Source organism: Coregonus clupeaformis, chromosome 18 (genome assembly GCF_020615455.1).
Source record: "Coregonus clupeaformis isolate EN_2021a chromosome 18, ASM2061545v1, whole genome shotgun sequence".
Lineage (NCBI taxonomy): Eukaryota > Metazoa > Chordata > Actinopteri > Salmoniformes > Salmonidae > Coregonus > Coregonus clupeaformis.
In genome coordinates, this window is record NC_059209.1 from 18,717,298 (window position 1) to 18,742,120 (window position 24,823).

A 24,823-nucleotide genomic window follows, 5' to 3' on the forward strand; every position below is an offset into this window, starting at 1 on the left:
AAATAAAATGAAATAAAAATAAACAAAAATATTGGAAATGAAACGGACCACCAAAAAAAAAAATTATACAAATTCTGAAAACAAATAACATTGAACATATGGATACATAAATATTGTCAGATTACATAACATTTAATAAAATGTATTTTTATGTAACATTGTATTGCTGTGTCAATACATAAAACGTATTTTCCCCCCCGCACATTAGAGCGGCATTTGTGCATAACAAGCAATACAGATCGCCCAAGTCTCTTGATATTAGTAATACTGATCGAATTATAAAAAAAAATTTTTTGCCTTGTTGGGAAAAGAACACGACTCAAACACTGTTGTAAATACCCTGCACTTGGATCCTGGCACAGCTTTAAATGACGTGCATCTGAAATGGCACCCTATTCCCTAAACAGTGCACTACCTTTGACCAGAGCCCTTTGGGCCCTGGTGTAAAATAGTGCACTGTATAAGGCAGTCTTCTCCAACCCTGTTCCCGAAGAGCTACCCTCCTGTAGGTTTTCACTCCAGCCCCAGTTGTAACTAACCTGATTCAGCTTATCAACTAGCTAATTATTAGAATCAGGTGTGCTAGATTAGGGTTGGAGCAAAAACCTACAGGACAGTAGCTCTCCAGGAACAGGCTTGGAGAGCCTTAGTATAAGGTATACGGTATAATTACTAGAAGGTAGGCGGTGGTGGTGGCACAACCGTTATCTCTGAGGAGAGTAAACACAAGCTGGAACAGATCTATGTAGGTTATCTTTGGTCACGCACAGGGGAGCGAATGGACTTGAATGATTGAGTACAAAGGTGAATGGGACTAGTCAGTCAGACAGTGTCTCAGATGTGTGTGTGTGTGTGTGTGTGTGTGCACGCGCATGCGCACCGTTAAGCACATAACACACACATGGCTCTCAGGTTTAAGGTCTTATATGTTCAAGTCAATAAAGGATAGTATGATATACTGTGATGATTATACAAGTACAGCCATGTGTCACGCCCTGGCTCTGGGGACTCTCGTATGTTGAGCCAGGTTGTTAGTTTCTATGTTTTGTGTTGTAGGTTGTGGGTCTAGTTTTTGCATTTCTATGTTGGCCAGGGTGGCTCCCAATCAGAGACGGCTGTAGCTCGTTGTCTCTGATTGGGAGCCATACTTAGGTAGCCGTTAGGCATTCGTTTGGTGTGGTTTCTTGTTCCTTTTGGTTTGTGTGTACCGTATGGTTTGTATTGTAACCAAGGACTTCACGTTTCGTATCGTTTGTTGTTTTGTTTGTGTGGTGTACTAATAAAATATGTACGCATCTCACGCTGCGCATTGGTCCACTTCCTCTATCGACGATCGTGACACCATGCTTGCACAAGGCAATGATTGCCTGTGTGTCCGTACAGTAGGTTTCAAACTGAAAAGAAGGCCTATTGTGAATTGGTTCTTGATATATAATCATGACCAGTTTATCAGAGTACATCCCCAAAGCCATGTCTGACAGGCATCCTTAATGGCACAACCAAACAAACTAATGCTTGAACAACTCTCCTTCATTTGTTTACTAGGGCATCCATCTAGACCTCCACAGACATAGTTTCCAGTTTTACCAACCCAAGCTATCATCACCCACAGAAACAAGTACAACAAATATAAAAATGATCTCAATATGGACAATTCTTCAGCCACTTTGTCTGCCACAATTACAACTGAGATCAAAGCATCATCAGTTAACAGAAGTGGTGTTAAAAACCATGATACTTGATGTTACAATTTTGCTATCTATAGTTATCTGCTAATTCCAGTAAATGGCAGCAAGCTTTGGGCATTGTATCCTATGCTCAAATAATCTTCAACATTTAAAGAGTTCACAGACCAGACTTATCAATTCAGAAGCGTTGATACCAGTTTCTGTTGGAACAACCCTAAACAGAATATGAGCATGGATGGTTTATCCACAGAAAAATACAAGCCCATAGGTTATGGCAATTATTTGCAGCAATAATAGATAAAGAAAAATATTAAATGTACTGAAAAGCAAGTAACAAAGGCAAAGTGTCCATCTAGAATTACACCTCAGGAACCAAAGAAAAACAACCCTGGGTCAAACCACTGAAATGCACTGAAGGACCATTGCATTTTACATAACATGGCCAAAAAAATACAGGGCACGTTTTCTTTTTTTGGAAAGTGCAGGAATCACATTTCCAAGTTGACAGTATTATGGACTTAGTTCATTTTTTCCAGAAGCAACTGCCAAAAGCCTTGACACAACACAGAGACTAGTGACCAACGACAGCAACAAAAAACATAACATAAGACAAATAGTGATTCAAGTGCCATGTTTGTCTGAATACCTGAAGCTCCTTGGCTAGCCAGTTGACTCTGTTCGACATAACATGCACAGCAGAAGCAGTGTGCAGGGCCTGACTGTTTATTCTAGAAATCACTTATTTTCTTCTTTACAGGGCACCCGTCTGTGTTCAAATCAAATCTTATTGGTCACATGCGCTGAATACAACAGGTGTAGACTTTACCGTGAAATGCTTACTTACGAGCCCTTTCCCAACAATGCAGAGTTAAGTAACAAAACAATGCAAAAAATGTAAATATAACATGTATAATATGCTTCTAGCAGGGTACAGTCTATGTGAAGACCTGTTACCTTGTTATGAGGACTGTATTAGCAATCCAAATTGTGCTCATCCTAAGTATTAGTACAGACACACAATGTGGGTCGACTGTTGTTTAAAAAATGTTTGTCTTAGACACACCTTTGACTACTTGCTGGATTAGGTCAGAGGTAGCTAACATTTCCCCATTACGTATGTACAACTAAGATATCCAGCTTTTTACCATATCCACATAAAGAACCAACAAACGGAACAATTGTAAGGCAGAAAGTAGGTTCAAGTCTCCCTTGTACTGTAGGTTTGTCTTCCATTTTGAATATTAGATTCAAGTTTACGGCATATCTACTTCGGCTATAGGTACAATCCCCTAACAACACAATGGGAAAAGCAGCTATCTACTAATGCCTTATCTTCTGAGGACTTTGACATGTCTTCAAAATGTTTCCAAAAATGCTGTGTTAACTCTCAGTTGTCATACTACACAGTGCCTGCGTCAAGCAAAATAGTCACCCATAGTCCAATCAAAACAGTCCAATCAAAACAGGACACTACAGTGTAAGACATGCACACACACACAGTCACAAATTCTGTTTGATGACAACTTGGGTACGTGAACTGACTGATTTATCTCAGGAAAATGCAAAATATAATATAAATAGTTTGGCTCAGTCCATTTCATTTTTTTTTCCTTCTATCGTTTTTTTCTACAAAAAGGATATGGTAAGTAAGTACACAGTTTTGTTAGCAAAACCACATTCTGAGTCACTAAACTCAGTTACAGGGAGGGAGGGAATACTACTAGTCATACTATTTCACTTTAGGAGCAAAGGTTTTAATCTGTTTGCTTGTTTTGGAGGTAACCTCACAAATACTGATACAAAGAAATGTTAGAGGACCCTCTGGTCTTCATTGTTCAGGTAAATACTAGAGTCAGTCAGTGCTCTTTGAGCCCTGTTAGAAGGCTGATAGTGGTTGCTCAGTGGTTGTTGATCACTGAGAATACTGCCTAATATTCTACTTATTCCCTCAAAGTGCAGAAAAAACTCAAAAAACCTTTTGTCCTGGCTGAGATAACTAGTGTTCCGTCATGAACCCAGTGCTGAGCTCGACAGGAACAAGAAGAGTGACAATAGTAGTAGACCGGAGATGTTGTTTTGCACTATGGCAGGAAGAAAGGCCATGCTCAGCAGGAGAGTAGGACAGTCCCCAAAAGTGAAAACCCCTGTCCTCACTGCAAAACCCTGCCTTGGTTATAATACCACGCCCAGGCTGCTCCGCCTGCCCCTCCCCTCCACACACTGCAGCCTCCATCAACACTTCTGAGCCTCCACAGGAGACATGGCGATGTAGGAGCCGTTCCTCATTGGCTGGTTGGTGTGGTTGTTGTCTGATGGTTCAACCTCTGGTTTATCGCTGACTTGTGTGTAGGCAGTTTCGTCTTTTGCCGTCTGGAGAGGGAAGAACATTTTGTAAAGGACAAAGCAGAATTCCACCATGAAAACAACAACCAGTTATATACTTATAACTAAATTGGAAATGTTATACACATGAAAATGAAATGTTTAATGCAATGTTATAGAATAAACTAATGGAGGATGAATCATGAATTAATGTCACTGTACAAAACCACCAAACCTAAAATACTTAACTTAAATAAAAAATATAATATGAAGCAGGAATGAGATAGATATACACTGAACAAAAATATAAATGCAACATGTAAAATGTGAAATAAAAGATCCCAGAAATGTTCCATACACACTTGTGCTCAAATCTGTTTACATCCCTGTTAATGAGCATTTCTCCTTTGCCAAGATAATCCATCCACCTGACAGGTGTGGCATATCAAGAAGCTGATTAAACAGCATGATCATTACACAGGTGCACCTTGTGCTGGGGACAATAAAAGGCCACTCTAAAATGTGCAATTTTGTTTTGAGAGAGTGTGCAATTGGCATGCTGACTGCAGGAATGTCCACCAGAGCTGTTGCAAGAGAATTGAATGTTGATTTCTCTACCATAAGCCGCCTCCAACGTCATTTTAGAGAATTTGGCAGTACGTCCAACCGGCCTCACAACCGCAGACCACATGTATGATGTTGTGTGGGTGAGCAGTTTGCTGATGTCAACGTTGTGAACAGAGTGACCCATGGTGGTGGTGGGGTTATGGTATGGGCAGGTTTAAGCTATGGACAAGGAACACAATTGCATTTTATCGATGGCAATTTGAATGCACAAAGATACCGTGACGAGATCCTGAGGCCCATTGTCGTGCCTTTCATCCGCCGCCATCAACTCATGTTTCAGCATGATAATGCACGGCCCCATGTCGCAAGGATCTGTAGACAATTCCTGGAAACTAAAACTGTCCCAGTTCTTCCATGGCCTCCATACTCACCAGACATGTCACCCATTGAACATGTTTGGAATGCTCTGGATGGACATGTATGACCGTGTGTTCCAGTTCCCGCCAATATCCAGCAACTTTGCACAGCCATTGAAGAGGAGTGGGACAACATTCCACAGGCCACAATTAACAGCCTGAGCAACTCTATGCGAAGGAGATGTGTCGCGCTGCATGAAACAAATTGTGGTCACACCAGATACTGACTGGTTTTCTGATCCACGCACCTACCTTTTTTCTTTTTAAGTAATCTGTGATCAACAGATGCATATCTGTATTCCCAGTCATGTGAAATCCATAGATTAGGGCCTAATGAATTTATTTCAATTACTTATATTTTTGTTCAGTGTATGTATGCATACATACATACATACTGAACAAAAATATAAATGCAACAATTTCAAAGATTTTACTGAGTTACAGTTCATAGAAGGAAATCAGTCAATTGAAATAAATTCATTAGGCCCTAACCTATGGATTTCACATGACTAGGCAGGGGCGCAGCAATGGGTGGGCCTGGGTAGCCAGACCCAGCCAATCAGAATGAGTTTTTCCCCACAAAAGGGCTTTTTACAGAAATAAATACCCTTCAGCACCCCCCCTCCCCTTCCTCAGACGATCCCACAGTTGAAGAAGCCGGATGTGGAGGTCATGGGCTGGCGTGGTTACACATGGTCTGCGGTTGTGAGGCCGGTTGATGTACTGCAACATTCTCTAAAACGACGTTGGAGGCGGCTTATGGTAGAGAAATCTACATTTTCATTCTCTGGCAACAGCTCTGGTGGACATTCCTGCAGTCAGCATGCCAATTGCACGCTCCCTCAAAACTTGAGACATCTGTGGCATTATGTTGTATGACAAAACGGCACATTTTAGAGTGGCCTTTTGTAATGATCATTCTGTTTAATCAGCTTCTTGATATGCCACACCTGTCCAGGTGGATGGATTATCTTGGCAAAGGAGAAACGCTCACTAACAGGGATGTAAGCAAATTTGTACAAAGAAAAGGAGATGAATAAGCTTTTTGCGCGTATGGAAAATTTCCAGGATATTTTATTTCAGCTCATGAAAAATGGGACCAACACTTTACATGTTGCGTTTATATATTTGTTCAGTATACACACACACACACACACACACACACACACACACACACACACACGTATGTGGACACCCCTTCAAATTTGTGGATTCTGCTATTTCACACCCATTGCTGACAGGTGTATAAAATCGAGCACACAGCCATGCAAATCACCATAGGCAAACAATAGCAGTAGAACGGCCTTCCTGAAGAGCTCAGTGACTTTCAACGTGGCACCGTCATAGGATGCCACCTTTCCAACAAGTCAGTTCGTCAAATTTGTGCCCTGCTAGAGCTGCCCCAGTCAACTGTAAGTGCTGGTATTGTAAAGTGGAAAGGTCTAGGAGCAACAACGGCTCAGCCTCAAAGTGGTAGGCCACACAAGCTCATAGAACAGGACCGTAGCGGGCAAAAAAATTCTGTCCTCGGTTGCAACACTCACGACCGAGTTCCAAACTGCCTTCGGAAGCAACGTCAGCACAAGAACTGTTCGTCGGGAGCTTCATGAAATTAGTTTCCATGGCAGAGCAGCCGCACACAAGCCTAAGATCACCATGCGCAATGCCAAGCGCCGGCCAGAGTGGTGTAAAGCTTGCCGCCATTGGACTTTGGAGAAGTGGAAACGCGTTCTCTGGAGTGATGAATCACGCGTCACCATCTGGCAGTCCGACGGACAAATCTGTGTTTGGCAGATGCCAGGAGAACGCTACCTGCCCGAATGCATAGTGCAAACTTTAAAGTTTGATGGAGGAGGAATGGTCATGGGCTGTTTTTCATGGTTCAGACTAGGCCCCTTAGTTCCAGTGAAGGGAAATCTTAATGCTACAGCATACAATGACATTCTAGACGATTCTGTGCTTCCAACTTCGTGGCAACAGTTTGGGGAAGGCCCTTTCCTGTTTCAGCATGACAATGCCCCCGTGCACAAATCAAGGTCCATACAGAAATGGTTTGTCGAGATCGGTGTGGAAGAACTTGACTGGTCTGCAGAGCCCTGACCTCAACCCCATTGAACACCTTTGTGACTGCAAGCCAGGCCTAATCGCCCAACATTAGTTCCCGACCTCACTAATAATAATAATAATAATAAGCCATTTAGCAGCTTTTATCCAAAGCGACTTACAGTCATGTGTGCATACATTTTTACGTATGGGTGGTCCCGGGGATCGAACCCACTACCCTGGCGTTACAAGCGCCATGCTCTACTAATGCTTGTGGCTGAATGGAAGCAAGTCCCCGCAGCAATGTTCCAACATCTAGTTGAAAGGCTTCCCAGAAGAGTGTAGGCTGTTATAAGAGCAAAGGGGGGACCAACTCCATAGTAATGCCCATGATTTTTTAATGAGATGTTCAACGAGCAGGTGTCCACATACTTTTGGCCATATATAATCCCTAAAGATAATTTTAAATGATAAGCAACAAGCAAGAATTGCTAACAGCTCAAAGAAAATAGCAAACGAAGCAAAATGAAGACTTACAGTAAAAGAATGAAAAGCTTCAGTAAAATCAATACGTTTTACTTCATTCTAAAACAGAAAGGAAAAAGGGGGGGGGGGGGTTACAGAAATGTTTTATCATAATATGGTAACTATACAGTTCTTTATAATAGCTTTATTTGATAAAACAATATTTATCTGAATACTTTAAAATACCAATTCTCTGTCTGTGATGTGAACTCCTATTTTGTTTCTCAGCATGAACATGTAGGCAGGCCTATGTCTGTTGTTGAACCATGTGGGGAAGATACTAAGCTAACTCTTATCTATCTGAGTCATGACTGATGGGTGGGGAATGGAGTCATGCACAAGGGGTCAGATCGACTAACCTAGACAAACACGTAAGTGTTGAAAGTACACTGGCTATTCTACAGGATTACTTGAGTTCAGTGCCTGTACGCCACTGTAGACTATACACTGTTATCATTGTGACAGTCTGCCAACGGGGAACTGCTCAATTCAGATATATACTTCCTGTTCTGACATCAGTGGTTTCAATTGTTAGAAACGCCAGCCGGAATAACATTTCATACAGACATTACAGGAGGTAGGACCTGCTGACTATGTGAGGTTACCCTCAGTCACCAGACCAGTGATGTTAATATAGAAGAATAAATGGTATATAAACAGATAAACATGGAACACAGTCAAAGCTAACATAAAACCTTTGTTGTGTCATTGCACCCCTATAGACTAATCACTTATGAAATCCTTCACAACAACTGACATATTGTGAGTGAAGTGCCCAATTGTTAATGAAATGTACAATTTACACTATATTTCAGAGAAGCTAATGAATATTCTTGTTTGGGGTGTCCTGGGAGTAAGTGCAAGGGTAGAGGGGAGGTCTTACCTTCTTCTGGCGAGACCTGCAGACCAGGATGACGAAGACTATGAGCAGGATGGCGCCCATGCCCACGATGAGCAAAGGGAAGTTGGACACCAGGGTCACGATGAGCAGCAGGGTCCTCATCTGGGCAGCAGAGTCATCGTCGATAGTGGCCGTCTGGGGGAGGTGGGGGTTCACTAAGGTTATCAACCTGTCTTTACTATGTTATTAACTGGTGTTATTAATGGATGCTGTAAACCAGTTATTAACTAGTCTTAATAATAGACCAGTAATAAAGGGTTATCTCTGGCTATATTTCTAGATTTTTTCAATGTCTGATACAACTTAATTTGACATTTCTACGCTGCGCGTGAGACCGACTGAATTTCACAAAATAAATTGGAGAGTGAGGGATGGAGGATATATGTCTTACCTCATTGACAAACATGATAGGGAAAATTATCTCCTTTAGATGTTTGGTTTTGCTGCAGAAGAGAAAATGCAGTGAGAACTCGAGGTTCAACAATGGGCCTTCTCATCCCTCATACGAATTGAGTGAAAAAAGATCAGGCTTCAAAGTGTGGAAAACTGTTCTGATTTTTACTTACGGGAAGCCTGGAACTCTGTTCAAAATGATATTGAGCTGGGCTCTCTTGCAGGCACGGATGGGGACACCAGTGGTCTAGAAATACAAAATAAAATGAAACATGCAGTTACATCTTGTCCTTTCCAATATGGAGACAGCAAATCGTAATAATCAACTGGTACTGCATAAACACACATCCAGTTGAAGTTGGAAGTTTACATTCACCTTAGCCAAATACATTTAAACTCAGTTTTTCACAATTCCTGACATTTAATCCTAGTAAAAATGCCCTGTCTTAGGTCAGTTAGGATCACCACTTTATTTTAAGAATGTGAAATGTCAGAATAATAGTAGAGAATGATTTATTTAAGCTTTTATTTCTTTCATCACATTCCCACTGGGTCAGAAGTTTACATACACTCAATTAGCATTTGGTAGCATTGCCTTTAAATTGTTTAACTTGGGTCAAACATTTCGGGTAGCCTTCCACAAGCTTCCCACAATAAGTTGGGTGAATTTTGGCCCATTCCTCCTGACAGAGCTGGTGTAACTGAGTCAGGTTTGTAGGCCTTCTTGCTCGCACACGCTTTTTCAGTTCTGCCCACACATTTTCTATAGGATTGAGGTCAGGGCTTTGTGATGGCCACTCCAATACCTTGACTTTGTTGTCCTTAAGCCATTTTGCCACAACTTTGGAAGTATGCTTGGGGTCATTGTCCATTTGGAAGACCCATTTGCGACCAAGCTTTAACTTCCTGACTGATGTCTTGAGATGTTGCTTCAATATATCCACATCATTTTCCTTCCTCATGATGCCATCTATTTTGTGAAGTACAACAGTCCCTCCTGCAGCAAAGCACCCCCACAGCATGATGCTGCCACCCCCGTGCTTCACGGTTGGGATGGTGTCCTTCGGCTTGCAAGCAACCCCCTTTTTCCTCCAAACATAACGATGGTCATTATGGCCAAACAGTTCTATTTTTTTTTCATCAGACCAGAGGACATTTCTCCAAAAAGTACGATCTTTGTCCCAATGTGCAGTTGCAAACCATAGTCTGGCTTTTTTATGGCGGTTTTGGAGCAGTGGCTTCTTCCTTGCTGAGCGGCCTTTCAGGTTATGTCGATATAGGACTCGTTTTACTGTGGATATAGATACTATTGTACCTGTTTCTTCCAGCATCTTGACAAGGTCCTTTGCTGTTGTTCTGGGATTTATTTGCACTTTTTGCACCAAAGTACGTTCTTCTCTTGGAGACAGAATGTGTCTCCTTCCTGAGCGGTATGACGGCTGTGTGGTCCCATGGTGTTTATACTTGCGTACTATTGTTTGTACAGATGAACGTGGTACCTTCAGGCATTTGGAAATTGCTCCCAAGGATGAACCAGACTTGTGGAGGTCTACAATTTGTTTTCAGAGGTCTTGGCTGATTTCTTTTGATTTTCCCATGATGTCAAGCAAAGAGGCACTGAGTTTGAAGGTAGGCCTTGAAATACATCCACTAGTACCTCTCCAATTGACTCAAATGATGTCAATTAGCCTATCAGAAGCTTCTAAAGCCATGACATCATTTTCTGGAATTTTCCAAGCTGTTTAAAGGCACAGTCAATTTAGTGTATGTAAACTTCTGACCCACTGGAATTGTGATACAGTGAATTATAAGTGAAATAATCTGTCTGTAAACAATTGTTGGAAAAATTACTTGTGTCATGCACAAAGTAGATGTCCTAACCGACTTGCCAAAACGATAGTTTGTTAACAAGAAATTTGTGGAGTGGTTGAAAAACGACTTTCAATGACTCCAACTTAAGTGTATGTAAACTTCCGACTTCAACTGTACAAAATTTCACACAGCTACTAAATACAGTATATTTGTTATCAGATTGAGACTATGTAAACAGTATTTATTAGGTACACCACCCCGTTCATGAAAATGGCTTGCTCCTGAGTCACGTGGACGTGGTTTGCTATATAAAGCAGTCAAACAGGCATTCAGTTACTGTTCGATTGAACGTTAGAATGGGCAAAACGAGTAACCTAAGCGACTTTGAGCGTGGTATGATCGTCGGTGCCAGGCGCGCCGGTTCCAGTATGTCAGAAACGGCCGGCCTCCTGGGCTTTTCACGCACGACAGTGTCTCGGGTTTACCGAGAATGGTGCAACAAGCAAAACACATCCAGTCAGCAGCAGTCCTGTGGGTGAAAACAGCTTGTTGATGAGCGAGGTCGAAGGAGAATGGCAAGAATCGTGCAAGCTAACAGGCGGGCCAAACAGGAACACAAATCCTGGTTCCTGTTGTGTCATGTTGATGGCAGAGTCAGGATTTGGCGTAAGCAGCACGAGTCCATGGCCCCATCCTGCCTGGTGTCAACGGTACAGGCTGGTGGAGGTGGTGTAATGGAGTGGGGAGTGGGGAGTGTTTTCCTGGCACACGTTAGATCCCTTGATACCAATCGAGCAACGTTTGAACGCCACAGTGTATCTGAACATTGTTGCTGACCAGGTGCATCCCTTCATGGCTAAAGGGGGGTTTGACCCGGTACTAGATGGGTGTACCTAATAAACTGGGCACTTAGTTTAGGCCCCATAACATATCCCACATATTGGCCTTATGACTTTAGATGTTAGATAAAATGTTTGTTCATACTGGATTAAGGTCAAGGTAAGTCTCATGCTCCTCCTTGTTGGGGCTCAGTCCTTCAACAGCGTTAATGTACTTGTCATCTGCCTGATAGAAGTGGGGGAATGACACCACAATAGGAGCACCTATGGACAAGAGGAAGGAGATGGGGGTGAAACATGATTTAAAAGGCCCAGTGCAGTCAAAAATGTGCATATTCTGTGTTATCTAAATATCCACTCTTTGGTTGGAATAATACTGTGAAATTGTGAAAATTATGATAATGCCCTTTTAGTGTAAGAGCGGTTTGAAAAGAGCGCCTTAAATTTCAGGCAATTATTTAAAAAAAAATTTAGGGGGTAGATCAGGTTTAATATTGCAGATAGAATTTCAGCCTATTTTGGTGGGATGGAGTTTTGGTCTGCAACACCAGGCACTAAATTAGTTAATAGACCAATAAGAAAGAGAGTTCCCAACCGCTCTGCCAATAACAGCACCTATTTTTTTCTCCCCACTCAGACCACTCCCAAACAGTCTTTGCTCTTTGCCAAGAAGCTATTTTTGTTTGTTTTTTACCATTTTAATTTAAAACAATCACAGTAAGGTACTTAATTGTTACCCAGAAATTATTTGATATTGAGAAACGGCTGCATTGGACCTTTAAGAGACAAAACACCACAAGCAGCACCCTCAGCTATGCTCAAATAACCTATATCCTTATCCTGGACTTCCATCAGGGACGATTAAGCAAAACAAAGTCAAATGTTTGAATATTGAGGATCTAAAAAGGAAATATCAAGGACAAATATCATGGACAGATGTGAGAGATTGCTAATGTGTGCTATCTGGTATTATAACCCAAGCACAGAGATAGCGGAACAGATAGCAAAAATATGTGTTGAGTTCCTTCCTTGTCATTGGAAAGGCAGCCCATACCGGACAGGTTCTGATAAGATGACACGGTGAAATGATGGCCGTTTTTCACAACCCAAGAGAAAAACAATTCCTTTGAGGTCAGAATGACCATTCTGAAGTTCCACAAGGTACTACCTCAGAGACACAACATAATGTGTTCCATTTCATTCTGTGGTACAACTTGAGTGAGTTAATAACCCTCACTAAGGAATATGGAAACGACTCTAAACTGCAATATCTGACAAATGAAATTCATACCAACAAAAGGCATTAACAAGGGCCCTAGTTCACTTGTAGCCCTGAGATTACTCAGTCATAACAGCATCCAGATTGTTGAACTTTCTCTGCTGCACCACACCGCAAATGCGGATGTTTCTTAACACACATACAGTATGGGACTTAAAGATAGATCTACTCCCCCCACGAGACTTAAGGGTTACAGTAGTGCATTTATATACCATGTGTTTGTACATCGATTGTTTTATGAGGGGAAACTATTTAGAGATATGCCTTATCCTAGCCCTCAAGTTCATAGCTATGCAGGCAATTCAAGTGTTTTATAGCCCTCATCCAGAGTTAATCATTCACCATCTACACTATTGTAAAATCTGCATAGTCAAACATGGGAATTTCTGATATTTATTGCAGCTAGAACTGGACTGACTGGGGTATTCTTTTCAGTCCAAAAAAATAGGTTATGTTGTTAGTCAAATCAAAACAGTGGGTAAGTGGGGCGCATGCTTTGTTATCCAAACCAGGGTTGCAACAGGGTGATGAACAGTCTCTTACCTTCTCGGCAAACACTGACTTTAAGCACCCCGGTGCCAAGGCAGTCCCCAGCTGGCACACAGAAGCCGGCGTTGGTAGGGTTCTCCTCAGGACTCTGCAGGACGTCATGTGGAGGGGCGAAGCGGTAGGCTGGGATGCCCTTCACTTCCACATCCTCAACATAACCCAGATGGATAGACCTAGACCACAGGGAGAAGTGGGAATAAGGTTATGGACACAAGACGTGTACAGTGGGGAGAACAAGTATTTGATACACTGCCGATTTTGCAGGTTTTCCTACTTATAAAGCATGTAGAGGTCTGTAATTTCTATCATAGGTACACTTCAACTGTGAGAGACGGAATCTAAAACAAAAATCCAGAAAATCACATTGTATGATTTTTAAGTAATTAATTTGCATTTTATTGCATGACATAATTATTTGATACATCAGAAAAGCAGAACTTAATATTTGGTACAGAAACCTTTGTTTGCAATTACAGAGATCATACGTTTCCTGTAGGTCTTGACCAGGTTTGCACACACTGCAGCAGGGATTTTGGCCCACTCCTCCATACAGACCTTCTCCAGATCCTTCAGGTTTCGGGGCTGTCGCTGGGCAATACGGACTTTCAGCTCCCTCCAAAGATTTTCTATTGGGTTCAGGTCTGGAGACTGGCTAGGCCACTCCAGGACCTTGAGATGCTTCTTACGGAGCCACTCCTTAGTTGCCCTGGCTGTGTGTTTCGGGTCGTTGTCATGCTGGAAGACCCAGCCACGACCCATCTTCAATGCTCTTACTGAGGGAAGGAGGTTGTTGGCCAAGATCTCGCGATACATGGCCCCATCCATCCTCCCCTCAATACGGTGCAGTCGTCCTGTCCCCTTTGCAGAAAAGCATCCCCAAAAAATGATGTTTCCACCTCCATGCTTCATGGTTGGAATGGTGTTCTTGGGGTTGTACTCATCCTTCTTCTTCCTCCAAACACAGCGAGTGGAGTTTAGACCAAAAAGCTCTATTTTTGTCTCATCAGACCACATGACCTTCTACCATTCCTCCTCTGGATCATCCAGATGGTCATTGGCAAACTTCAGACGGGCCTGGACATGCGCTGGCTTGAGCAGGGGGACCTTGCGTGCACTGCAGGATTTTAATCCATGACGGCGTAGTGTGTTACTAATGGTTTTCTTTGAGACTGTGGTCCCAGCTCTCTTCAGGTCATTGACCAGGTCCTGCCGTGTAGTTCTGGGCTGATCCCTCACCTTCCTCATGATCATTGATGCCCCACGAGGTGAGATCTTGCATGGAGCCCCAGATCGAGGGTAATTGACCGTCATCTTGAACTTCTTCCATTTTCTAATAATTGCGCCAACAGTTGTTGCCTTCTCACCAAGCTGCTTGCCTATTGTCCTGTAGCCCATCCCAGCCTTGTGCAGGTCTACAATTTTATCCCTGATGTCCTTACACAGCTCTCTGGTCTTGGCCATTGTGGAGAGGTTGGAGTCTGTTTGATTGAGTGTGTGGACAGGTGTCTTTTATACAGGTAACGAGTTCAAACAGGTGCAGTTAATACAGGTAATGAGTGGAGAACAGGAGGGCTTCTTAAAGAAAAACTAACAGGTCTGTGAGAGCCGGAATTCTTACTGGTTGGTAGGTGATCAAATACTTATGTCATGCAATAAAATGCAAATTAATTACTTAAAAATCATACAATGTGATTTTCTGGATTTTTGTTTTAGATTCCGTCTCTCACAGTTGAAGTGTACCTATGATAAAAATTACAGACCTCTACATGTAAGTAGGAAAACCTGCAAAATCGGCAGTGTATCAAATACTTGTTCTCCCCACTGTAGTAGGACTTTCTCATCACATCGAAATTATGGCAGGATTTTGGAATTCTTCATTCAGATCTACACGTCATTTCCAGAGAAGAGTGTGAGGACGGTGGTCCCAAATGTGTCACATACTGTGCTGAGCATTGGGTAACTATGAGAAGACAAAGTACATGATTGAATCAAAGCTTCTTTTTCATATCATGTGCCGTTTTTCCAGTTTCTCCTCACGCCATGCTCAGCTCACACTTTTTACCATGATCAGGGTGTGGCGTCTTCTACAGTTGTTTATCAGTCTGGCTATCACCTAAACCACTGCCCCTCTTTGTACTTGCTGCTTTGACTGTAAATAAATCATAAACTACCGATAATACAAGATTTGGAGATACGACTGTGACGTACCTGCAGAGGTCAGCAGCGAAGATGTACAGCAGCTCTTTCCTGGATAACAGAGGGTGGAACACACTGCCATCCGTGCCGTTGATCATGTTGCTCTGGTTAGAGGACCACCATGACATTTCACTGTTGGTAGGGGAAAGGTAGGGGAAATGTTAGACATCAACTGGAAGCCTTTGTCTACATAAGGTTATTGTAACACAACGGGACCAAATACTGATTCCATTTCAACTGCCTGGAAGCCATTAAACATAAGGTTTTGCAATCTGCTCTGTCATGACAGGGAACAACTGGGTTTATCCTTGGACTTTGAATACTTGAATTGGAAAGATAACAAGTCATCCCTGTTCAATGAGTAAACCCAATGGCCGGGGCAACGACCAAAAAGCAAAATGCTGACATGAGAAACTTTCTTGATATCCATTCCTCACAACAACATGAAGGTGGAAAAACTGAGGAAAAGGGTCCTTACGTCAGCCCGTTCCATGTGTCTATTCTGCCATATTCCATGTAGTCCCGTTCGCCAGTCAGGAACACAAACTCTCCTTCGTGAGTTCCATTTTTCTGGGAGGAGAAAGAGAGCGACAATAGTTCAGTTAGAATGTCATATCAAAACAAATACATCCAACAAACAGGGGAACAGTGGACAGGTACAGAATTAGAAACAGACAAACAACCTTTAATAAGCAATGTTAAAGTTAGAACGTCTTCCTTTATTGATGTTACGTAAATTGGGAAGTAATTTCCGTGTTTAAAGCGGCTGGTTGTCGTCGTTGGAAATGTACTGACGGGGAATATTGTGCTCTAGAGGCTCAAATAAAAATGCCACTGTATTACTGTACCTGCCTATCCAGTTCCGTTTTCCCTTTCTCATAATACAGTTTTATAGGCAGTAGGTTTGGGCGATATACCGTATACTGGGATATTTCTAAATACAGACGGTATGCTTTTCAATACCGTTTTTTAAAAACAGGGCGTGTTGCTGCAGGGGTGCGTGCTACGTCACTGCTTATAACTAGAAGTATAACTATAACAAATCTAAGATGTGTCAAATAAATGATTTCCAGCTCAGGGCTCCAGCAATGCATTTTTGTTTGCTAACTTGCTAGCTAAGTGGCTAGATGTCAAGATGAAGCTTCTTGGTTACAGCAGACATTCAATCCCGTCCTGATCCCTGTTGCCTAAATTGTTTTGTGCGGGTAATACCTTGTACCCCGGCATGGTACAGAAAAGGTATGACGGTATAAAAATCTGGATACCGCCCAACCCTAATATGCAGCAGTAAGACTAAGAGTGCCAAACTAACCATAAAAAGTCCCTTCCACGTAAATGCTTTGACAGTTGAGATTGAGATTTGAAAGTTTAGGTATAGGTAAAATTCTACCCAACGTCTACTTCTTTCGGGGATTTTCCAAATAATGCCCTGAACTTGTTTGTTAAATCTGACTGTTTGCTTTCTTATTGCTTGAGGCAGAATAGCAGACACGAGTCTCCAAAGCAGACATGAGTCTCCCAGAAAGAGGGGAAGTAAGCAAGCTTCATCAGCATATTGTCATTTTCACTCTCATCATGTGATGACACCACAAGACCTCGTCCCAGTCCCTACCAACCGCCTTCTGGTCCGATGACTAAAGGATTTATCGCGCAATGTCACAACTTCTACTAAATCCCAATTTCAAGACCGGCCATTAGCTAAGGCTATAACTTTAGTGAATAACTGTATTAACAAGGACCAGTTCTGAAGGGTAATCTGAGTGAGCATATGGTTTATTACAGTATTTCAAGGTTTTTACTGAATACAAACAGTGCTTACCTTCCACATCAGTCCAAACATCTCGTCCACCTCTGGCTTCATGGCGTGGATTTTGGAGAGCAGAGGGTCCTTGAAACCCCATAGCACCTCGTGAACGGTGCGGGTCATGAAGATTTCCACACCGATGGAGTTCATCCACATGGAGACGAAGGTACGCAGCAGGAAGGAGTAGGAGTTCAGCTCGCTCATCACCGCCTGTCCAGGGAGAGGGGAGGAAACAGAGAGAGAGGGGGTTAGAGATCACATTCGATCATACCACCCAATTTCCACTAGTAACACAACGGCACTATGCAACACAATCATAAACAACGTTTGTAAGTCCATAGCTTTGGTTGCCGTCTGGTCTGGTTCTTGTCATTGGAAATTGGATTAAGTCCACGGAAGTGTCTGCGATAAAGTAACAAGTTTATAGGAACAAGTCACCAAGATGTCATAAAACGGAGTTTAGCATTATGCTTGGAAAGTCTACTGGAATGATGCAGTAAAGCAGGGGTGTCAAACTTATTCCACGGAGGGCCGAGTGTCTGCGGGTTTTAGTTTTTTCCTTTCAATTAAGCCCTACACATCCAGGTGAGGGGAGTTCCTTTCTAATTAGTGACCTTAATTCACCAATTAAATACAAGGGAGGAGCGAAAACCCGCAGACACTCGGCCCTCCGAGGAATGAGTTTGATACATGTGCAGTAAAGGAATGTCAGTACATGGTTATAGTGGTTATACTGCGACTCTCGAAAGGTTAAAGTTGACCAAAACAGAACAGTTGTGGAATGATTCACACCTTCATGTTTCTATGTATTCTTAGAACCGCGTTGCACCATAGTTTATAATAATAATTAATTATTATTATTAGGTGGGTGCTTACATTGTCCTATTTCACATATGTGAATTGGAAATGTGTTTTTTGCATATTCCAATCCCCCCCTCGAAGACCCCCCAAGGATCAGCCATTATTGACTGCAACCCTGGAGCCTTGCTCAAAGGCACGTCGGCAGGTTTTTTAACCTAGTTGGCTCGGGATTCAAACCAGTGACCTTTCGGTTACTGACCCAACGCTCTTAACCGCTAGTCCATCTGCCGCCCAACATACTATACTATGTCCATGGCAGCTAATATACAGTACATAAGCGAAGACTGTACAAGTATGTAGAGGTAACAAGCAGAGACCGAGAGACACACACACTAACTCACCACAGCTGGGATGTTGACTGTCCTCAGAATGTCGACCTCTGGATTACCCCGGGACTTCTCTGGGACGAAGACAAAGCTTTTGGGGTTCAGGGCATAAACCTTGGTTCCATTTTCAAGGAAAGTTACATTTTCCCTGGGTCTGTATTCCCTGTTATGGAAAGGTGTGGGTAGAAAGGTTAAGTCGTTCCACAGAGATATTTCCCCCCCCCATGTGAACGAGTTCAAACAAGTCCATGAGCAGGTTCAGCAGCATGGAACAACATTCAGTCAATATGACTTTCCCAAAACCTGCATCACCAGCTTCCCATGATCAAACGAACAGATCATAAAACAAATACATTGTGGACCGAATCTTAACTTGAGATACGCACATGAAACACAAATATTAGCAAAAACCTTTCATTGGTATCGATATAGGCGTTCCACTGAAGTCTGAGTTACGAGTGTGGACCTCAAGCCCTTTGTGAACTGAGGCCATCTCATTTGAAAGGAGAGCAGTGAGTGTGTTGTCAACCTACCTGTAAGTGTAAGGTCCAATCTGGGTGACCGCTGCCTTGCCCCCTGCTAAGAACACTTCAGGGTTGGTCACGTTGAAGAAGTAATACTCCATGTAGACTGGAGGAGGCGGGTTCTTCCACGACTCAAATACTTGGCTCGCTTCAGTCAAGGTCAATTCCTACAAAAAAAGAGAGAGAAATACAGTTAATGATCAAGGACAGACCAAAACAACAATGATATCTCCAAGCATAATCTGTTTATGGTAGTACATTCCGGAGGGATATAAAGCTATTTAGCCTAAAATGCTATTTAAAAACGTTTCCTCATTAATTTCTAAACTAAGGATATTTTGGCTTTCAAAAGCAATTACATTTTTGATTCCGTCAGCATCATCCAGCAACAATCCTTTTCAGGTTATGCCAGGAAAGAGCACACACTGCAATTAATGTAGTGTAGACCCTATGCCAGCACACCAAAACAGGGTGAGGGGGAAAAGTCCTTCACAGGTGAATAACTGTCAGTACAAGCAGAAAACCTGAGTGAAAACTGCACAGGAGGAGTCTCTGTCGACTTCAGCAGGATGAGAAAGATGTTTGCATTTTGCTCAGGACAATCCTCAAAAAGCCTAAATTGCCACCCACCATAATGGCAGCGTGACAGTTTGAATAAACAATATGGACTGGCATCACTGTCCTATTAGTCATCATCTGAATACAGGAAAGTGGTTAAAAGTTAGCCGTCATGCCTGGACTAGAAAACAGTAGTTTCAACAAGGTAATTCAACTGTAACTAAAACTGACGCAGTGACATTCAACACTTAGAATGAATGAAGCGTGTTGAAACATGGTTGTCAAATCTAAAGAGCAAATTACTGTTAAGCTGTCTGTTGATCCATAAAACAGCGGTAAATAATCTACACCAATAGGGCCTACTGTATAGAGAAATCGGTATTTCTAACTTCAAGTGAGAAATGTCTCACTTCCCCCGTCCTTTACATAAGGGGTTCCTGATTGCTTTCTCTGTCCTCTGAGTAAAGTGAGGTGTACTTGAGAAAGGCCTTTAACATTCACACAGCTCACTCACTCAGCTGAAGTCTCAGAGAAGCTCAGCGAAGCTCAGTGATTGAAAGAGGATGTTTATTTTAAGGTGTGGCCCATCAGGGTTGCACAAACACTTGTTTCCTGTCAAGACTTTAGTCCAACCATGATTATAAGATGGTAGAATGACACATTACAATGAGGTGCATACTCCCTATGAAGTCATAAAATGATAGGACAGTATTTTGGCTCATACACACACATTCTGAGAAAAACCCGTAGCTCAATTGGTAGAGCATGGCGCTTGTAACGCCAGGGTAGTGGGTTCGATCCCCGGGACCACCCATACGTAAAAATGTATGCACACATGATTGTAAGTCGCTTTGGATAAAAGCGTCTGCTAAATGGCATATTATTATTATTATTATTAAACACTATTTACAACTGGGCCAAAGGTCACCACTCTCTCGCTAGAGCATTGAACTGGGGGGCATGCTCCTCAGGGGCAAAACAGAAGCCTATTGCTTCACTTAGATTCTAGTCAGTTTTAAACAAGATCATAACTTGGAGTGGGCATATTGCGGCAGTGAAATATGCTAGTATCCAGCACAAGTAATGTAAACAGGGTTCTAATAAAAGGTTAGGAGCACAACATAAAATCTAGGAGCACCAGAATATATATATATATATATATATATATATATATATATATATATATATATATATATATATATATATATATATATATATATAATGACTGCTGTTTCGGCATCACTAACTTGCTACACAAAGTGGTTGACAGCTGCATTCCCATGCCATTTCTTCTTCAGAAAGTTGCAAGAAATACAAATCACTGATGCATTCTTTAAAATGTAGGCTTTGGACTGAACAAATCTGCACCTACGTTTTTTTTCTCTAGGGCACTAGGAAACAACTGCACAGTGAAACCTATCATTACAATAATTATTATCTGGGGGATTTTTTCTCTGGTCGCACTGGTACTCCCAAAATAAAATATCTAGGGGCATATGCGACCAACATGGTCGCAATTTAGAGCCCTGAATGTGAATCAACTCAAATTGAATAATCAATGATGTACAGCAAAGTATGAATGCTGTGGAGTGAAATATTGCTTCACATTAAAGAAAAATATCCCTGAGTTATTTTGGAACAAGTAACAAAAAGCCTATTTCATACGTTAAAGACATTTCCCTTTATTTTACAAGATCATTTGAGTCACCTGAATGGTGAATTAAAAAGTAAAGCCAAAGTAAGCCACCTATTCCAATGCTGTGTGTTGGATTGAATGTGTTTAAAGCCAAACACTGATTGCATACAGAAAATGAGAGAGTGAGGGAAACACCAACAGCACGTGATTCAGAGTCATCAGCAGTGTTCTACCAAGTTTCCAAATTTCGCAATCAGTGAAGTCTGTTTAGTTTTTCTAGATTAAAATTGAGTCCCTTTCAAACAGATACAATTCAAGAGTGACAGTTTCTGTGTTTACAACATTTGAACTTTTGGTAAAACCAAGGTCTAGATTAGAATAATTCCTGTGTTTACCAACCTTGAAAAAGGAAGGTCTCTCAAAGGGCTTCCATAGACGTGATGTCTACATCATTTAGCTCTTAGAAATGCTTAAAACCTTGATCTCACAAGCAAGCAGGGACAGAGGGTTGCGGTTTATCAATCTTATCAAAAATCTAACTCACTATGTGTAGCTGGTGGGTGGGGGTGGGTCACATGGTGAGTGGTAAGGACATCCAAGCATAACAACTAAAGCCAAAGTATATGCAGGAGTTGTGGTTTGATAACTGTTCTCAACATAATAAGAAATTATATTCAGTGGCATATTTTTCTCTGGTTTTCCCATCTATAAATGATGACAAAAACCCGTTTGAATTAAAGTAAACAGGTTTGTCACCTATACATTTGTTGTGAAGGTTTTTTACTCTACCCTCCAAAATATAGTGTGAGGAGGGGCAGAGGGTTTTTTTTTCCTGGAAGAGCAGTCCTCTAGACCTAGATCAGGCCAGGGCTGAAACAACAAGTAAACAGATGACTGCTGTCTGAGCAAAAAAAATCCTGCCTCCAGGCCAAGGAGTCCGTCAGATTCCTTACATGAATTTAACACTCCTCCCATCCACGCCCTTTTACCAGAAGTCCTCTAGGTAGGCTACTGCAAAGTTGTTCTAAAAGTGCACTATGACACGAAACAACAGATCAGTTTTAGAAGTGGTACAGTTGTGAATGGACAATACTTCTTAATTTCTCATTTATCTTTTCAGTCACCGGCAATGTCCACATAAGACACTTTATTGAACATAAAGTACCCGGTAGGCTGATATTTGATAACAATATTTTGTTTGTTTCATTTCATGATGTTATGTATTCTAGGTCTAGGATGACACCACCATATCCAAAATAAACCCAGATGTGAATTTAACAGCAGCAATTAAACTGTGGCAGGGAACCTTGGGCTGTTTGTGTCTGTATACGCTCACTGTCAGTTTGACATTTCTGCTGAGGTTGGCAGTTTTAGAAAGAGAAATTGAACCTGTTCAGATCCCTAGGACATTTTGGGGGGATTATTTTATAGTGTAGTATTCAACCTGTTCAGCAAAGACGGGGAAGAATGAAATGCAAAGTATTTCAAAAGAGAGCAGGACTCCGAGCCTTCACGATCTCTCTCCCTTCCCCCACCCATGTGCACGCACACACCTCCCCCTACCCTCCTACAACCACGAAATTCCTACCCTACTACAACCACTGACTGATAAACCCAATAAGCCACTAGGAAAGCTCATATAACTTTAAATCCCAAATCAATTATATTGTGAGACACAGACGTGTAAATAAGATGAATACACTGCAGTTGAAAATGCAGCAGTTCTATTTCAAATAATCTGTATCGTGTATAATAAAGCTTGACTTTGAGATTTAGCAAATGAATTTATAGTGGGTTTATTGTATTGATGGAATAAAGCATGTTGCTTGCTCTGAGTGCACCCATCCATGGTGATGGTGTTACCACCACGCACTGTGACATGAGCATACCCCGAATTGTAAATCAGCCAGCGAGATTCCATCCATAGGCTACTACAATACACTGAGTTTACATGCAGAGCTGTTCAAGAGGTTTGAATCAATGTTGCGGATTTATGAATGATACAATGTTGCGTCCTACCACAAAAACCATCCCTGGTTGGTGGTAAAGAATGCAGCACATAAATTGGTGAACTTGGAAAGCATGGTATGTTGTACTGACCCATGTTGGGTGGGTAAATGACTGGAGATAAGGTTTGAGGGAACTCAATGCTGTAGCTAGCTAGCTAACATCACATTTAAAGCTCCAGCTTGGTCTCAGACTAGATGTAACATAGTAAACCGGGACACTGAAAATAGTATTCTATGTTACGTTTGGTATGGTTACATAAGACAGAAGGTATAACGCCAACGTCTAGCAAATCAAAGGTTGCGTGTTCGAATTTTATCACAAACAACTTTGCTACTACTTGTTACTTTGCAACTACTTAGCATGTAAGCTAACCCATCCCCTAACCCTTTAACCTAACTCCTAACCCTAACCCCTAGCCTAGTTAACGTTAAATACATAGCTAACGTTAGCCACCTTGCCAACATTAGCCACAACAAATTAGAATTCGTAACATATACGTTTTTTGCAAATTTGCCAACATATTGTATGAATTGCAATCCGTAACATATTGTACACATTGCAATCCGTAACATATCATACAAATTGTAATTCATAACATATCATATGAAATAATAACGGACACCCACAAATTCACATATATCATATGAAAGGTAACATATCATACTAATTGAATTGCCCAGTATACATTAACTATGTTACGTCTACTCCTGAGTCCAGGTTGAAAACCCGTACCTACAAGGGATGGGAAATGTGACTCACCGTCTGCTGTTCAGTGCAAACACAACAAACGTTAACAATTTAAAGCCACCAGACTACAAAAAACTATAAAATGCATGTTTGAAGTGAGGAAAAGTTACAACTCACCTTTTTTAGCCGATTGTAAATCATTGTTTGGAAGACTTGAGCCACGACCAAGGCGATGCCCACTATCAGTAGATGGGCGCAGACAAACCCAGTAGCGTAAATTGCACATGATCTCCGAGTCATGATGCTGGCCAACTATCAAACTAGCTAATTTGGCAAATTTGAAATTACTTATAACAGTAACGATAATACTGACTGTAGGTTCTGATCTTTATTTGGACTTTCTTTTCCTCAAAGGTAGCTGCTACTTCTCACTTTGCATCCTGCTCACTACAGACAACACTTGAGACGAATATAAAATTGCTCGTTGATGTGTAGGTATCTACTCGCAAACTGTCTTCGGTAATAAGAAATACTGGTACTCAGTGCTGTCAAAAAAAGCTGTTATTCTGCCCATACAGTCGGTGCCTAACGGGAATCGACTGTGTTGTTCTGAGGCAGCGGGAGAAATAGCAGCTCGCAGTGACCTCCACTCCCTCCTTACCAGATTCAAATGAACTCGATCAAGGCGTCGTTTTGGTTTCTGCTGCGCGGTGGGTGTGTTAAAATCAATGACTGTATATGATGTTAAAATGTAGCGTGCTTTCTGTGTGGCTGAGGTCAGTGTTTTACTTTAAAGCACCATAATAAGACAGCACAAACTAAAATACCTAAGATATATTTGCCCTTGATTTTCTCTACATAGTTAGCTAATGATTTGTATTTGGATA

General features: G+C 41.7%; 1 protein-coding gene across 2 annotated transcripts; it reads right to left on the bottom strand.

Annotated features, from left to right (window-relative positions):
• Positions 1-2,518: 2,518 nt before the first annotated feature.
• LOC121551946 (lysosome membrane protein 2) lies at positions 2,519-24,617 on the bottom strand. 2 transcript variants are annotated; one of them, XM_041864628.2, is made up of 13 exons: positions 24,114-24,616; positions 19,055-19,212; positions 18,537-18,684; positions 17,350-17,544; positions 16,009-16,100; positions 15,543-15,662; positions 13,329-13,507; positions 11,652-11,770; positions 9,029-9,102; positions 8,854-8,905; positions 8,445-8,597; positions 7,574-7,621; positions 2,519-4,058 (listed from the first exon to the last, which is right to left on the bottom strand). In XM_041864628.2, exons 1-13 carry the CDS (start codon positions 24,234-24,236, stop codon positions 3,921-3,923), a joined length of 1,599 nt encoding a protein of 532 aa, XP_041720562.1. In that variant the 5' UTR covers positions 24,237-24,616; the 3' UTR covers positions 2,519-3,920. The 2 variants fall into 2 exon arrangements, with proteins under 2 accessions (XP_041720562.1, XP_041720563.1); XM_041864629.2 differs by lacking the exon at positions 7,574-7,621 and having other exon boundaries at positions 24,114-24,617.
• Between the last annotated feature and the right edge of the window lie 206 nt (positions 24,618-24,823).